The sequence below is a fragment of the Urtica dioica genome, chromosome 12 (genome assembly GCF_054948205.1).
Source record: "Urtica dioica subsp. dioica isolate 48M chromosome 12, U.dioica_male_clone48M_v1_H2, whole genome shotgun sequence".
Lineage (NCBI taxonomy): Eukaryota > Viridiplantae > Streptophyta > Magnoliopsida > Rosales > Urticaceae > Urtica > Urtica dioica.
In genome coordinates this window covers 12193124-12209624 of record NC_142767.1, presented here as the reverse complement: position 1 = coordinate 12209624, position 16501 = coordinate 12193124, and the positions used below count along the sequence as shown (strand labels likewise).

At 39.9% G+C, this 16501-nt stretch overlaps 2 protein-coding genes across 2 annotated transcripts; one reads left to right on the top strand and one right to left on the bottom strand.

The window, feature by feature from the left end:
• Nucleotides 1-63: 63 nt before the first annotated feature.
• On the bottom strand, nucleotides 64-4350 carry FUG1 (Translation initiation factor 2, small GTP-binding protein). The gene is made up of 11 exons (XM_089602516.1): nucleotides 2935-4350; nucleotides 2746-2859; nucleotides 2512-2661; nucleotides 2336-2434; nucleotides 2180-2242; nucleotides 1904-2059; nucleotides 1623-1688; nucleotides 1245-1481; nucleotides 872-1147; nucleotides 593-781; nucleotides 64-520 (listed from the first exon to the last, which is right to left on the bottom strand). The coding sequence occupies exons 1-11, from the start codon at nucleotides 4171-4173 to the stop codon at nucleotides 365-367; spliced, it is 2745 nt and encodes a 914-aa protein (XP_089458642.1). The 5' UTR covers nucleotides 4174-4350; the 3' UTR covers nucleotides 64-364.
• A 9787-nt stretch (nucleotides 4351-14137) lies between these two features.
• Nucleotides 14138-16207, top strand: LOC149379162 (factor of DNA methylation 3-like). Its single transcript, XM_089602518.1, has 7 exons — nucleotides 14138-14202; nucleotides 14317-14387; nucleotides 14583-14713; nucleotides 14847-14966; nucleotides 15051-15269; nucleotides 15335-15558; nucleotides 15886-16207. Exons 2-7 carry the CDS (start codon nucleotides 14324-14326, stop codon nucleotides 15896-15898), a joined length of 771 nt encoding a protein of 256 aa, XP_089458644.1. The 5' UTR covers nucleotides 14138-14202; nucleotides 14317-14323; the 3' UTR covers nucleotides 15899-16207.
• Nucleotides 16208-16501: the final 294 nt, after the last annotated feature.

The window sequence follows — 16501 nt, the reverse complement described above, 5'->3', positions numbered from 1 at the left end:
CTATGTCACATGAAAGAGCAGACGTAGAATAACACCACCATCAAATCAGTTGCTAGAACTAGAAGAAGAGAAAAATATTTTCTGTATTGGTTTCACATAAAAGAGGAATAATGTGGCGAATAATCCTGGACATTGCAGCTATAACAAAAAAGAATGCCCTTCTCTTACTTTTTTTTTTACAGAAAGAACACGAAATTACAAGGTTCGGAATTATGTACAGGGCATGAACTAATAGGATAAAACACTAAACTATCTCAAGCCAAAGAGAGAGAGAGAGCCTTGTGTTGGAACCCGAGCGATATTATAGCAGCGGCGCCGGTGCTCTCGTCAGAGATCAAAAGAGTCCAAGAAAATCCATGGCTGTTCAAACTCCTACTCCTTCCAACGCTGCTGTAATCGACGCCGATGCCTCTTCAAGTGTTCGCCTTCTTTGAACCGAGTTGAACGCCACTATGTGATCTCCTTCCTCCCAATCATCAAACCCTTCTGCTCCGATTCCACACTCGAGCCCGTTACTTACCTGTACACGCAAAATCAGTGAACCACCGAAAACATTAAAACACAGCAAAACCCTACTCGGGCTGAAACATACCTCTTTCACATTCTCTTTGACTCGTTTCAAGGACTCGACAACCCCGACATGGACTACTTTGCCCTTCCGATAAACGCGGATCCCACAGCCCGTCACGACTTTTCCCTCCGTTACCATGCAACCGGCCACACGGCCGCTCCCACTTCTGAACACAGCTCGCACATCCACTTCACCGATCATCACTTCTTCCTAAAAAAAAATAAAAAAAAAAGTAGATACTGTCGTGATCACGAGACGACACAAAAAATACGGAGGTAAAAACGATCGACAACGACTAACCTCGGTGGGATCCAAGAGCCCTTCCATTGCATTCCGTACGTCGTCGATGAGCTCGTAGATCACTCTGTACAGCCGAATCTCGACCCCTTTGTTATCGGCGTAGCTTTTCACGGGACCCGGCGCTTTTACGTTGAATCCAAAGATGATGGCTTTGCTAACGAACGCGAGATCAATGTCGCTCGAGCTCACATCGCCCGTCGCTTCCAACAGAAACTTCAACGTGACGTTGACTTGAGGAAGAGACTGTAGAGCTTGTCTCACCGCCTCGATGGATCCCTGGTTTCGTGGCCGCCAAAAACAGTAAGATATCTAGAGACTCTTATTCATATATACAACAACGTGAATATGAATAAGCACATTCTAACTTATGTACCTGAACGTCGACCTTCATTATGATGTTAAGCTGATGCAAATCCAGTCCAGACAATTTTCCCGATTGAACCGCAGAAGCCAATGAAGAGAGGGTCACTTTTCCATCGCCGGCCTTATCTGTAATGCGTTCATCTCTTAGTGACTCAGCGCGGGACTCTGCTTTCTCCCGAGCTACGTCGAGAGATCCAACGACCTCAAATTCATCGCCAGAGATCGGGACATTATTCAATCCAATCACCTGGAACATGCTAATACCATTTAGGGAATGGAGATCCGGACAACCAAGGACGGAAAAATACGACAATATTTAAGATATTGACTCTTATGGCAAGAGTTCTAACACACCACTCGCTACAGATAATATGGTACGGAAGAAAACCTGAACAGGTGTGGACGGAGCAGCTTCATTAACGCGCTTTCCCTCGTCGTCAAATAAAGCCCGCACCTAATCATTGACCAAACCAAGTTGTCTTTAAAGAGCTTTGATAGGCAAAAGTTCAAACACTCAAATTTATCATCTACTTGACATTGATCATATAGCTCGCTGAGCCAGAAGGTAAGATTTTGCCCTCACTACATCAAGCCGAAAGAGAAATTGTAAAAAAAAAAAAAAAAAAAAAAAAAAAAGGAAATGAAATGAAAAATGTTCTGAGTTCAGACCTTTCCAAAGGCTTCCCCGCAAACTACAATGTCGCCTCTTTTAAGAGTTCCATTTTGCACAATAAGCGTAGCTATAGGTCCTTTTGCTTTATCAAGACCAGCTTCAATGACTGTACCCTTTGCATTTCTGTCCGGATTAGCCTTCAACTCTTGCATCTGATAGAAATTAAACATTGCTCGAGTCAATTCATAATCCTGACCCATGAAAGTGATGAACTGAACACAGCACTGCCAAGTCAAGACAAAAAAGAGGAGAAAATAACAATAACTACAAACCTCAGCAACAAGTATGACAGTTTCCAAGAGCTCATTTACGTTCTCTCCTTTAAGAGCACTGACCTGTTGAAGCACAGTAGAGATTATGAGAAGTCAGAGAGGATATCCACATTTTTTTCAATTTCTTTCAAAAAAGAAGTTGAACAAAATATAAACCTGAACCATGGGAATTTCACCACCCCATTCTTCTGCCATTAGGCCGATCGACGAAAGTTCTTGCATGACTCGTTCTGGATTAGCTCCGTCTCTATCTATCTGATATAAATAAAATAAAATAAAAATTATAATAAATATCGTTTGTGCTGAGATCGAGAAGGCTAAAACTATTTTACCTTGTTTATGGCGATCACGATCGGCACTCCAGCTGCTTTGGCGTGAGCGATCGCCTCCTTCGTCTGAGGCCGGATTCCATCATCGGCGGCCACCACAATGATCGCAATGTCAGTCACTCTCGCTCCACGAGCTCTCATCGCCCCAAACGCCTACAACAACCGACACATTACTTATCATCATCAGCCATCGAGGATAGCTCATGGGTTTCATTTCATTTTCAATTTCTTTATCACCTCGTGGCCAGGAGTGTCGAGGAAAACGCAAGTTTGCAACTTTCCGTCTATCGGCACCGACACTTTATACGCTCCGATCCCTTGCGTGATTCCACCGGCTTCGGAGGAAGCTACCTGTAGATAGACAAAGCATTCCCAAAATCAGGCTCCAATACGATGTTTTATACGCACACACACAAAAACACAAACCTTGCTCTTCCTTATGCAATCCAAGAGAGTGGTCTTTCCGTGATCCACGTGGCCCATAATGGTGAGAACGGGCGGGCGGTCCTGAAGCCTGTCGAGGTCGTCGTCGTCGAGGAACACGTTCGTCTTCTTCGCCATTTCCTCGACGGAGACCGAGTCAGCGTCGATGACCTCGACATCGTACTTTTCGCAGAGGATCTTGACGACGTCTCTGTCGAGCGTCTGAACTCCGTCGGGCTTGATCCCTCGTTCGTATAGGTACCCGATGATCTCCCCTTCGCCGACGGTGAGGTGGCGAGCGAGCTCTTCGATGGACATCCCTTCTTCGGGGACCTCGAGAATCTCGGCCTTCACCGGAGCCGCGTCCCTCGCCGCCCGCTGCTTCGCCTCCTTCCGGCTCGCCTTGTTCCACTTCCGCCCTTTTCTCACCCGACCCGACCGCTCGTCGTTCTCGTCGTTCACCATCCTCCGCCGCGCCGACCCTCCTCCCACCGGACCGCCCTTCTTCCGGCTGAACCTCCCGGCCGTCGCCGGCGGAGCCTTCCCGGGCCTCGTCGGAGCCGACACCGCCTTCGCCACCGGATCCACCTTCGCCACCGATGATGATGATGATGATGATGCGGGCTTCGTCTTCGAGGCAAACTTGTCGATCAGAATCGGCCCTCGCTTCGTCGTCGTCGCCGCTGCGGCGGAAGGCTTGGCCTGGAGCTCCGGCGTCGTCGCCGCTGCGGCGGAAGGCTTGGCTTGGAGCTCCGACGGCGCTCTCGGACGGGGAGGCCGCACAGGGCCAGCGATCTTCGGCGGCGGAGCCTCCTTCACGACTACTTTCTGGACCGAAGCAACGGCGTCGCCTTTTCGCCAGACGCTTTTCAAGGTTTTGGATTTCTGAGCGGAGGAGGGATTACCTGTGGCGGCGGGTCTGGGCCTCGGCGGCGGCGGCGGAGGAGGAGGAGCGGTGGTTTCGAGCTTCTCGGCCTTGTTGAGGACGTCGGGGAGGGAGTCGATGGCGGCGGGGCGTCTGGCGGCGGGGGATTGGGGTTTGGCGGGGGGTTTGAGGAGAGGGGGCTTGGGAGGGGGTTTGAGCTCGGGGCGGCTGAGGGAGACGGGGTCGCTGCTGACGGCGACGGAGACGGAGAGGCAGCGCCAGTTGGTGCGGCGGCGGAGGAAGGAGCGGTTGGAGAGGAAGGGGGTGACGACGATGACGCTTCCCACGCTGGCGAGGGAAGCGAGGGAAGAAGCCATTGACGAAGAAGAAGGTGCTACAGTGGGTGAGCGTTTGGGTGAGAATAATGTGTGGACGAACCGAGGTTGGCATGGAAATTCTTGTGGCGATAAGGCTGTCTCTCTCTCTCTCTCTCCCTTTCGGGATTTCGTGGTAAAAACAAAGACAACAATAACATTAATGGATAATGAGAAATGGTTTATAATCAGGCCCACAATAAACCCCCTTCCCCGACTTATTATTTCGCCTTATTAAGCACTTTCCTCGACATAGTGAACTTCATAATAACATATCCTCAACATATTTTTTTCTAAGAATTAATATGCCATCAATTTATTTTTTCTTCTGAATATCGATATACGGAGATGATGATTTTTTGGTATATTTACACTGAGATGCGTAAAAATAATATGTTTTTTAAGAAAATATATCGTTAAAACTTCTTGAAAGAAAATTTAGAGGGAAAATCTCAAGAGAAAAAGAGTACCGCATTCATCATATTAATTATTGGATTCCACTTCAATAACGGTCCGTACAGTGACGGATCCAGGATTTCAATCAAGGGGGGGCAAATTTGAGAAATATTTTTTAGGAGGGGCATTATTGAAAAAAAAAACTTACAAATTTGGGTCAAAAACATAATTATTAATAAAATTTAGGGGTAAAATTATAAAAAAATATAAAAATTTGGGGTTAAAAAAATAATTTTCAAAAATTGAGGGGGGGCATTGGCCCACCCTGGCCCCCACCTAGATCCGTCACTGGGTCCGTATACACGTCAAGTATACCGTGCCACCATACATTGTTCATACAAGAGATAATACTAAACTTAGCAAGACTTTGTTGTACCTTGTTTAAAGTAGTAGAGTATCGTTAAATTGTGCCGAACAAGTTTGTCGATGATGCATTTGCAATCGGATGCAAGGACGACACGAGGGTAATCCAATTTTTGACATTGCCAAAGACCGAATAAGTCGAAGCAATAGTCGTGACCTTGTCGCAAATCGCTAGCCTTAATTCATCTCATTTCCAGAGAGACTTATCCTTGAGGGGCCTCAAAATTCAGGTCGGATTGGGTCTTCTTCGATTTGGATAGGTCATTGATATATCCATGTGGTAAGCAACTACGTAGCCTGTTAGGATCTGGAGATCAACTTCTTGCAGACTTTAAACAACGTGCACGCACAACGCACAAAAACACAATCGTTTGTTTACGAGGTTCAGTCAAATTAACCTAATCCTCGGAAATCTCCTTTCGGAATTCGTGTCCACTATGTAATTGAGTAATAAGAGAGTACAATCCCTCAAACAACCCCTACGACACTCATAATTTGAGTTCACACTTAAAGAAAGAAGAAGAAGAAGAAGAAGAAGAAGAAGAAGAAGAAGAAGAAGAAGAACTAAACCTTAGATTTATCCCCAATCTCTCTCTCTCTCTCTCTCTCTCTCTCTCTTAAAGAAAGAAGAAGAAGAACTAAACCTTAGATTTATCCCCAATCTCTCTCTCTCTCTCTCTCTCTCTCTCTCTCTCTCTCTCTCTCTCTCTCTCTCTCTTGTCGGTTGAAATTATGTTTTCCCTTATTCACTCTAAGACTGACTAAACCAACTCACGCTAATGATCTATTTATAATACATAGAATCATAAGCTTACATGTCAGCAATACAGTCAACTTAAACCTATGGTGAAAGGTAAAACCGATTCTAACAAACTCCACCTTAGTTTACCTTTTTAACTACCTACGCGGTGCACACTCCTACCAAGAGGATCATTGCTCAAGTCCTTCATCTTCTTTCTGTGACCCCAAGCAGATTCAAGCAATACTTGAACTTCTTTAGGGGCAACACCTTATTTCTGCAATCTGCCGGTTTGTCTTTCGTAAAGACCTTCTTAATGACGATTGCTCTATGTGCCACTTTATCACAAATAAAATGATAATTCACTTCTACATCCTTTGTCTGATCATGAAAAACAAGATTTCTGCACAAATGGATTGCACTTTGGTTGTCTGAGTATATAGTAGTGACATCACTCAAAAGCTTCAACTCATTTAGCAATCCTTGAAGCTAAATTCCTTCCTTGACCGCTTCTGTAGCATCAATGTACTATGCTTCCGTAGTCGACAAGATAACCACTGGATGCAACTGAGACCGCCAACTCACACAGCTTCCACATACCAGAAATAAGCGGATGTTGGTCTTATGGTGTTTTTATCTTTAGCATAGTCTGAATCCATATAGCCTTTTACTGATATTGTATCGTCACCACTAGCAATGTAAAGCAAACCCAACTTTGTAGAATTGTGAATGTACTTTAGCATGCCTTTAATAGCAAACCAGTGTGTTTTCCCTATATTTTCCATACATCTGCTCAAAGTACTAATTTCATGTACCAGGTCTGGTCGAGTACATGTCACAGCATATATTATAGACCCAACAGCATAGAATAAGGCTTATCTGTCATTAACTCTTCATTTTCTAAATCTTATGCACACTAAGATCTAGAAAGCTGAATTTCACCATCTAGTGGCAGACTTGTAAACCTTGCTCCTCTGACTCTGAACTTGTCCACTACTTTGTTCAAGTAGCCTTGTTGATTCAGAAATAGCACCCATTTCATCTTGATCACGACCAATTCCCATTCCGATAATTTTCCAACAGCTCTGAAGTTTTTCATGTCAAAGTTACTCTAACTCAAGTAGCTTCTTCATTTCCATCACCTTAGCTCTTCTCATGTTGATTAACAACATGTCATCTACATATAGGAGTAATTATTTTGAATTTTCAATACTTGAACCTCTAAAGTAGAGACAGGTGTCATAGAAACTCATGTTGAAGCCTTATTTGGTGATGAAGGTATCGAATCCAATGTACCACTGCTGTGGTGACTGCTTTAATCCATACAATGACTTCTTTAAGAGACACACTATCACCTTTCTTCTGAACTTCAAACCCAACCGGTTGTTCCATGTAGATAACTTCTCGAGGTCACCATGTAGAAACGTCGTCTTGACGTCCATTTTCTTGAGTTCCAGATTGAACTGAGCTACAAGAGTAAGCATGACTCCGATAGTCTTGTACTTGACTATCGGAGAAAAAATATCGTTCTAGTTTATGCGATCTTTTTGTGTGAATCCATTGGCTACAAGTCTTGCCTTGTATTTGATTGGCTCAAGAACTGTGGCTCCTTCTTTGAGCCTGTAGGTCCACTTACATGCTACTACATACTAATCTTGTGGTCTTTTCACCACTTTTCCACATGTGATTCTTGTACAGAGAATCCATCTCTTTCTTTATTGCAGATTCCTACTGCTTTGAGTCTTTACACTTCACCGCTTGATCATAAGTCTCTGGCTATGACTTTGATATCTCTATGGCAGTGACAAATGCATAGGCCAGTATATCTGTGTAAGCAGAGAAGCAATCTCTCAACTGGCTTAGGGACCTTTTTTTCTCTATCTCTTACAAGCTGATAGCTTTGTGGACTTGTTTGAAGCTCTTCTTGATCAGGTTCTTCTTGATGACTTGACTCATCTATCTCAAAATCTTGGTACTGGTCTTCTCGACCTATGTTCTTTTGGCCTTATCTTTGTACAAGCTCCACTTGATCAGAGAACTTAGGTCTTTTGCTATTTTGAATTTCTTCTACACTTATAGGATCGTGAGACATCAGACAAGGAAATTCATTTTCATTAAAAACTACTTCCCTACTGTTGAGAGTCTTGAACCCTTTCTCACCTCTCAACCACAATCTATAACCCTTAGTACCAGCATGATAACCCAAGAAAACACATTTAACAGCCATAGGATCTAGTTTCTCTCCATTTGGTGAGCAAAAGCAGTACAACCAAACACTCTTAAATGGCAGTGATCAGGAGCCTTACCAGACCATTCATGTTCTGATGTCTTGAACTCCAAGGCACTAGATGGAATCTTGTTGATGAGATAAGTAGTTGTCATCACAGCTTCGCCCCTGAAAGACTTTGACAATCCTGAGCTAAAGAGCATGAATCTTAACTTATCTAACAAGGTCATGTTCATTCTTTCAGTAACACCGTTCTGCTAATGTGTTAACCTCACTGAGTGGTGTCCCTGAATGCCATTTTCCTTGCAAAAATTGTCAAATATTTCATTGTAAACCTTTTAACCCATTATGAATTCTAAGGGTTTTAATTTTCTTATCAGATACATTCTCTACTAGGGTTTTCCAAGTCTTAAACTTATCAAAAGCATCACTCTTATTTTTAATAAGATAAACCCACACTTTCCTAGAAAAATCATCAACAAGAAATAGGAAATAGAAGTTACCGCTATGTGTAGGATTTTTCTCTGGCCTCCACAAGTCTGAATGAATGTACTCAAAGATCAGCAATAATACATCTCTATTATCATATCCATCACCATAATTAGCAAGAGTCATTTCCTTCTTCAGTTGCACTGCTACCTCTTTCTTTTTGTTTCTTCTTCCAAGAATAGCATGTTGTCAATGGTGCCCACAAGAAGAGTTGTAGTCTTTATTTTGTACATTTGATGTAATAAAGTCTCACGAAGACTCTTGCTTGAAATTGCTTATTCATTAATAAAAAGTTGAAACGTTCATTCATTCTTCCTTGTCTGTTTGAAGCTTTATGATAAAACATTAGTCTTTAGTCCATAAACAAACTAAACAACTTACGAAGAGACAAATGTAGATTTGCATGAACAAACTCTTCGTAGTTTGCTTAAAACGATATATTCGCAATCTAAGGGTCAAAGGACTATTGACCTAAGTACGATTGTTAGGAGAATCTATGATGTCTGGTTATGGGGCATTGAGAGTTGGAGACTCTATAGTTCTTCTAGGTATCTTCCGAAGGTACTGAATTGACCAGTGCACTTCTAGAGACAAGATAAGAACAAACCATTTAACCTCTTATGTCTCGAAGTCACTACGTATGAATTGCATCATGCTTACCTTAATCCTGAAATGAGACATGCCATTTCACACCTTACGTATTCTCATTTGAGAAAGTTAGAGTTCAGACTCACTATGTGATTCCGAACAAGGCCTATTGGTGAAATACTAAGTTGTGAGAATGTCATGAGTAACTTTGTGAAGTTCTCATAGATATGGAATTCATGTACAAGATTGCTGAAATGCAATGTATATCACCTCATGCTTTGTTCCTTGGAATGTGAATAAATGAACTGGCCAGTGTCCAAATTGAGTCTTGACTCTTTTGGATGAAACAATGTGACTTGTTAGCTCCTCGTCAATACATTGTTTCTAACTTATTCACAAGCTACAAAGGAGTTGAGGAAATAACAGCTAGAAGGGTAAAATGGTAATTTTGTAAATCCCGACTAGCTGATGATATTCATGAAGGGTAAACACTGATAATATTCTGTGGATCCACTCATTACAATTAGGTTGAATTCTTGAGTAGAAAATAAATTCATTTGAACCGACATAATTTCAGTGTCAACTCTTTAGTGGAGTCAGTTGACATTAAGCTAAACTTGGAAAAGGTTTGTGAACTTTTGAGTCCAAGTGTTTAGCTCAAGCTTTGTTCATTTGGATCCATGAGGTCACTGTCACGAATCACATCGAGTAGGAATAGTTAAACTAGAAGCTAAGTCAAAACAAAAACGAGACAAGTTTTACGAAAATTGTCAAAAGGGTATTTTTGTCTTTTTAGACATAGGACGAAATGAATGTCAATAAATTTTTTGACATTGTCATATGATGACAAATGAAATTTAAATCACACGGCCAACTTAAAGAATTTGGGCCTTGAGGATTAATTTTATTTCATAGAATTTTACTTGAAAATTCTTAATGGGTTTTTCTTATGTTGTCATGAACAAATGAAGATACATCTAGAAGCTCCTTCTAGAAGCTCAAATTTCGTCCAACCCAAGGAAAATAAGGCTGAATTTCGTTCATGCCATAGTGGGAAAGAGAGTTTATTTTGTGCATTAATGTATGTAGATACTTGCCAAAAGAAAAAGGGGAAACAAATTTCCTCTAAAAGGAAAGTGCATTTTCGGCCAACTAAGATAGAACAAATGAGGAAACAAATCCAAGGACTTGCATGACATGTCATGAACGTCCAACATGGGTAGAAAAGAGGAAATAAGATTTTCTCATGAATATATGATATTCTATAGAGAAGAGGAAACTACCTTTATGAAGGTAATCCCTCCCCTATAAATAGAGACATCATTCCTCCCATTTTATTCATTCCACATAAGTTAGAGATTGAGATACTCTCTCTCTCTAGACCTTGTGGCCGACTCCTCTCTCTCTCTCTCTATTTAATTCCGTTTTTTTTTTGTTTTGGCACTTAGGTCCTCATTTGACCTAGTGGTTTTAGCTCTTCGTCTCTTAGACTTGTTCTAGAGTCGTCGTGTTTAAAAGTGCCCACACACCAATTCCTATTTTTCTCGAGTGATTTAGTGATAGAAACTTTCGTGGTTGCTCGAGTTTCCGAGGAAAGAAAGAGAGACGTGCTGCGAGGGAGACGAACGTTGCAACTTTCCAAAAGCTTCTCAACGTTCATGCTTCTAAAAGGTTAGTAATCTTTTATGCTCATAATAGTTTTTATTTACATGTGCTTGCTCTTTGTCTAGGTTAGTAAAAACGTTTTACTTGAAAAAGAAAATTTGTAAAATTCTACCGCTTACCGAAGCGTTAAACTTTTTCTTAAACCTTAGATCAATTCCAACATAGCAATCTTTTTTCATATGGCCAACTCTCTTGCAGTCGTAGCAGGTTCTTGTTTCCTTTTCTCCAAAACTGGAAGGCTTGGATGATTGCTTTGACTTATGTTTCTTGGTCCCTTTTGTTCGATCTACCGGGACTTTTGCCTCTATTGAAGTGACTTTATGCAGTGGATGAGGCATGTTCCTCCGATCGCATCTCTAAGTCCTTCAATCGGAGAGCTAATATGACTTCCTAAGGGTGATTTTTGTACGACCGTACTTGATTACAGAGCTAACCTCCTTGTAAGCATCAGGCGCCGATAAGGATGATGATAGCTTGATTGTCATCACTCAACGATTCATCTTTACTAGAGTTAGCCAACTCAATGGTCATGTTCAGGAAATTATCAAGGTTCTCTTCTAGGGATTTGGAGGGGCTCATCTTGTATCCAAACATCCTTTCTTATAGGAAAATCTTGTTTGTCAAAGACTTGACTTGAAATAGTTCGTCGAGTTTCTTCCAAATTTTGGCTGGTGAATCTTCTTTGTCGACTTTGCGGATGATGGAAGATGATTATACCTCTGGCCGTCTAAATGATTTCTTCTTTCTTATTTTCGGACGTCCCTTCTGGCCATGTTATCGTATCTTCAAGCGCTTTTAGAAGTCTTTGTTGTGCCAGCAGAGCACAAATCTTTCTTCGCCAGATTCTTTACTCACCGTTTCCGTCGGACTTGTCGATGTCGATCTTCATGTTCGAGGATGACCGGAATTCCAAGCTGAGCTGAATTTCTCTACCTGATCAAGGCTTGATCAGCGATATCGAGTCTTCTTGCTCCACTGGATTTAGGTCTTCTTTTGCCCTCCCTTTTGAATCAAATATTTATGAGTCTACTTGCTCCTCCTTTGCCAAAATTGAGTTATGTGATCGATTTCCTTTTTGTACGTCTTTGAGTCTTGAATCACCGGAAGGCTCTGATACCACTTGTTAGGATCTAGAGATCAACTTCTTGTAGACTCTAAATAACGTGCACACACACAACGCACAAGAACACAATTGTTTGTTTACGAGGTTCAGTCAAATTGACCCAATCCCCCGAAACTCCCCTCTCAAAATGTGTGCAGTGTATAATCGAACAGGAACATAATACAATCCCTCAAACAACCCATGTGACACTCACAATCCGAGTTCACACCTAAAGAAAGAAAGAAATAAAGAAGAAGAAGAAGAAGAAGAAGAAGAAGAAGAAGAAGAAGAAGAAGAAGAAGAAGAAGAAGAAGAAGAACTAGACCCTGAGATTTATCCCTAATCTCACGAACTCTCTCTTTCTCTCTCTCTCTCTCTCTCTCTCTCTCTCTCTTTATTTTCTTTGTTTTCCCTTATTCTCTTTAAGACTGGCTAAATCAACTCACGCTCATGATCTATTTATAATACATAGAATCATAAGCTTACATGTCAGCAATACAATTAACTTTAACATATGGTCAAAGGTAAAACTGATTCTAATATAGTCCATGGGCCAATTGACAATGAAATCTCGTGGATTTTTTATTCCTTCGCTGCCATACGCGTTAGAGGGTGATATGCTTGATAGAAAAAGTAGGCAAGCCATAAATATTCTCCAAACATAAAAGGTAAAAGTAAGGCCACTCACCTTTGTATTTTCCAAGATTGAATGGGCACCCTTTGCAGATCTCATTGAATAAGATTAATAATATGTTACTATTTATGAATGAAGAAGATCAATAGTGTTACCTTGATTTTTTATGGTAGTTTGTAATGGAGTCATCGATGCAAAAGTTTCAATATTTAATTTGTTAGCTTTGTCCAACAATATACCAAACCAGACCAAACTCAAAACCAAACATGCTGCAAGTATAATTGAAGATACAATGCAAAGTACAACACACACACACATATATAGATATATATATATATATAGATATATATAGATATATATATATATATATATATCTATATATATATATTAACTCTAGTTTAAAACACCATCTTTGGAAGATGATATGTTAGTTGAGACTTGAGCATAACATCCACAAATACTCTGCTTCAAAAATATTGGTAATCAAGAAATTGTGCATAATAACATCCACAAGTCTTTAGGTGAAAGTTGATCCTCAAATAAGTTACAAGGGTCAACAAAACTTGCCCATACACACAAAATAACAATTTATTCCTTTCTATATGGGGTACTTTGCGATTGTATCCATATTTATTTATGAAAATTGGTGTTCTTCATCAACATGTTGATGAACTGATGACTATATGCGGGCCCTCAACTTAGGGCATCATTGTATTAATTTTTTTTTTTTGAATAAAACGTTCATGAATGTTTTGTCAAAAATATTAATAGGGAGATTGTTCATTCTTTTGTGACATATATTAGCTGTTTGAAAAATTTGTTAAATATTTTAAGGATTTTTTTTCATTATCTTGTTCGTCAATGTATTATAGAGGATTGCAATCTCTATACACTTCGTATTGGATGATGATTGTTTGGTATAATCAATGTGTTCGTCACTAAAAGGTCTTCGGGAGAAGACAACATGGATGTGAAGAAAAGGTCCGAATCATCGTCGTTGTGAAACGTGTGTTTTTTCCAATGTTTAGATAGCTATGATGCAAATAAAGAATCATAATCACCAACTCTATCACCACGAGACTCTAATAAGTCCATCTAAAAAAAATTACATTGTTTGGTCCATAAAACGTGCAATCCATCTTCAACTGAGACCACTCGATCCATCCCCGCTTAAAAATGAGCGTATAAATGATTAATAAGATATACTTGATTTTAAACCGTTAAAGCATGATATCAACAAAAATAGAAATCTATTATATTACATCTTCGTCAATGAGATCAATTTATAATCTTACCATTTGAAAAGTGCCGAGACTCTCGTAAATAATAAATTACGTGCAAACGTAACACTCTTGTTAGCGAAGACGAAGTCATAAATCTAAATTTGGGGGACTAATATGCAAAAAAAAGTTCATAAAGGCTGATTTGTAAATATTTAAAGTAAAAAACATAAAAAAATAAATAATAAAAGAAACTAGCAAAGAATGAAAGAAAAAAAAAAAATTTGAGGGGGTACACGTGGCTGTGTGCCTACTTAACGTATGTACAGTGTACTGACCTTCACTCACAAACCAATTAGCCCTTGCTTTGACCTTTTCACCATATATATATATATATAAAAAAAAAAAAAAAAATGTAGGCATGCTTTTTTAACCTTTTCACATTCCCACAGCCCAAAAAAAAAAAAACAAAAAATTACTTGAAGGTTAGCAAAATAGAAAGAAAGAGAGAGAGAGAAAAGAACTAGCTTGAAGAACGCGTGACAGGCGGTATGGCGGGAAAACAGTTGATTTTCCAGTACCCTCATATCTCGCTAATATAATCCAACCGGTTCTTGTAGCTCTATGTTTGAGTTCATAATCTTTTTCTTCTCTCTTTCTCAGACCCAAAATGGCTAATCAGGTTTTGGACGGCTCAGACCAGAATGGTGACCTTTCTCAGGAACATTATCAAGGTTTTATTCCACTTCCTATGGCGTTTGTTCTTGTCACTTTCTGTAAACATTTTGGTCTATTTATGCTTAGTGCAGAGAGCTACTTTGCTTTTCTCTAATAAATTTCTTGCATTTTAGTGATGTGAAGAATGTTGATTTTCTCTAAGAACATCGGTGTAAAAATTCCCAAATTTGTTTAATGCATATGTTAATCAGCGTTGAAGAAGGCTGGAGAGATTATCGAGCAACAAAATGCAAAACTCAAGCACAGAATCAGTCAAGCGAACAAGAAAAGGGCTAAGCAAAACAACAGCACTCGTATAAGGTTGATCCGTGAGAGGAAAAAAGTGAGCTCTTATTTTATCCCTTTCTCAGTCATAAAATGTTGATTTAGTAATTATTCTTGCTTTCAACATGATTTTGACTTGTTCTTGTACTGAAATGTTGGTTAAATACTTTGTGGTATTAATTACTGCAAAGTTGGAGGCTGTTCTCGAGCTCTTAAAAGACGATGAACATGAAGACGAATCAGAAGATCTAATCGAGAACGAAGGTGACGAGATCGACGAGATTCGCGAAGCTCGTAAGCTTTTGATCGATGTAAGTACAAACAAACAAGTCTTGTGTTAAACTGAGTTTTAGGTGTACAAAAAATTTATTTAATTTTTTTCGGTAACTCAATAGGGTCTGAAGGACGTGGAAAGCTCGAATCATCATCACGTGCGAGTGAAGAGAATGGGAAATTTGGAACCGACGCCGTTTTACAACGCGGTCAAGAGAGGAGGCAAGAACAAAGAGGAAGCGTTGCACATCGCGCTGAACAAGTGTGCTCTCTGGGCCGAGCACATAAGCGATCCTAGCTGGCGTCCCTTCAAAGCCGTCGCCGTCGATGGAGAATCCGTGGTACATTTTCTCATTATCAGCAACAGTTTTGATTGGATTTGGTGTAACTTTTACGATGTGTTCAGGAGATGATCGACGATAGTGACAAGAAACTGAAATCGCTGAGGTCGGAAATGGGAATCAAGGTCTACGAAGCCGTGGCCAAGGCGTTGAGAGAGATGAGCGAGTACAACCCGATCTCTCGGAGGCCGGTCAGCGAGCTCTGGAACTTCCGCGAAAGTCGGAAGGCGACTCTGAGGGAAGGGATCGCTGCGATTCTCAACCTGGCGGAACAGAGGAAAAGAACAAAGTCGGTACTTCATTTTTCAAAAAAATCTAGTTTGGTTGGATTAAAATGGGAAAATGGACATATCTATGGCTAAAATAAGGCAACTTTCCTTCCCATAATTTTTTTTATTATTACTTTGTGACATTGATGTCATAAAAACTGATTATTTTGTGACAATGTTGTCTCAAAACACTCAAGTTTTGTCATAAAATTGTCACAAAGTGATTATAATTGTAGATTTTTTTTATTTTTTATTTATTGGGTCTAAAAATCGAGTTTGGGAGGATTTTGAATTGTGTTGTATTTAACTGATCATGTTATGTCATGTTGTGTTTACTTGTTTTGCAGGCTGTTACCTTAGCCTTGGAAGTGGAAGGCTGTTTTTTGGGTTCCTAATCAAATGAAGGGTCTGTTTTAAGGGGTCAATGGCTGAATATGTACACACAGCTGCTTTTTTGTGAATTATGCGTTTTCAAGGGCAAAGTTGATTTTTCTGTCTCTGTTTATTTCTATATTTTTGGGGGAACATGGGTAGTGGTTCAACGTATTAAAATGCCACTGGTAACCGTTTGATCATAGCTTCTCTTTTGCTCCACAAAGTTTGACTGTAGCTAGTCCTTATTTTTGTAAATTGGTATGTAATACATGAATTTCAGGTTTTATGATTGCCTTCTGTTACTCGTATTCAAGCGTCCAATTTTAACAATAATTAAACCAAATTTAAGTTATGTCCAATAGATATTCTAATATTAACGAAAAGTGATCTCATTAAAATAAAATAAAATTTTACCAAATTCTAATCTGTTTGGTGGTATTGTGATAAATACTACCGGAGACGATCAAGCGATTTCTTGTTGTTCAAGATATCTCTTTTTTGAGAGTTTGAATCCGAGATTTTCACAATAGTATTAATATTAAATTAATTAATAATTTTTTATTTATATTAAAAAAATAGTGTTTATGT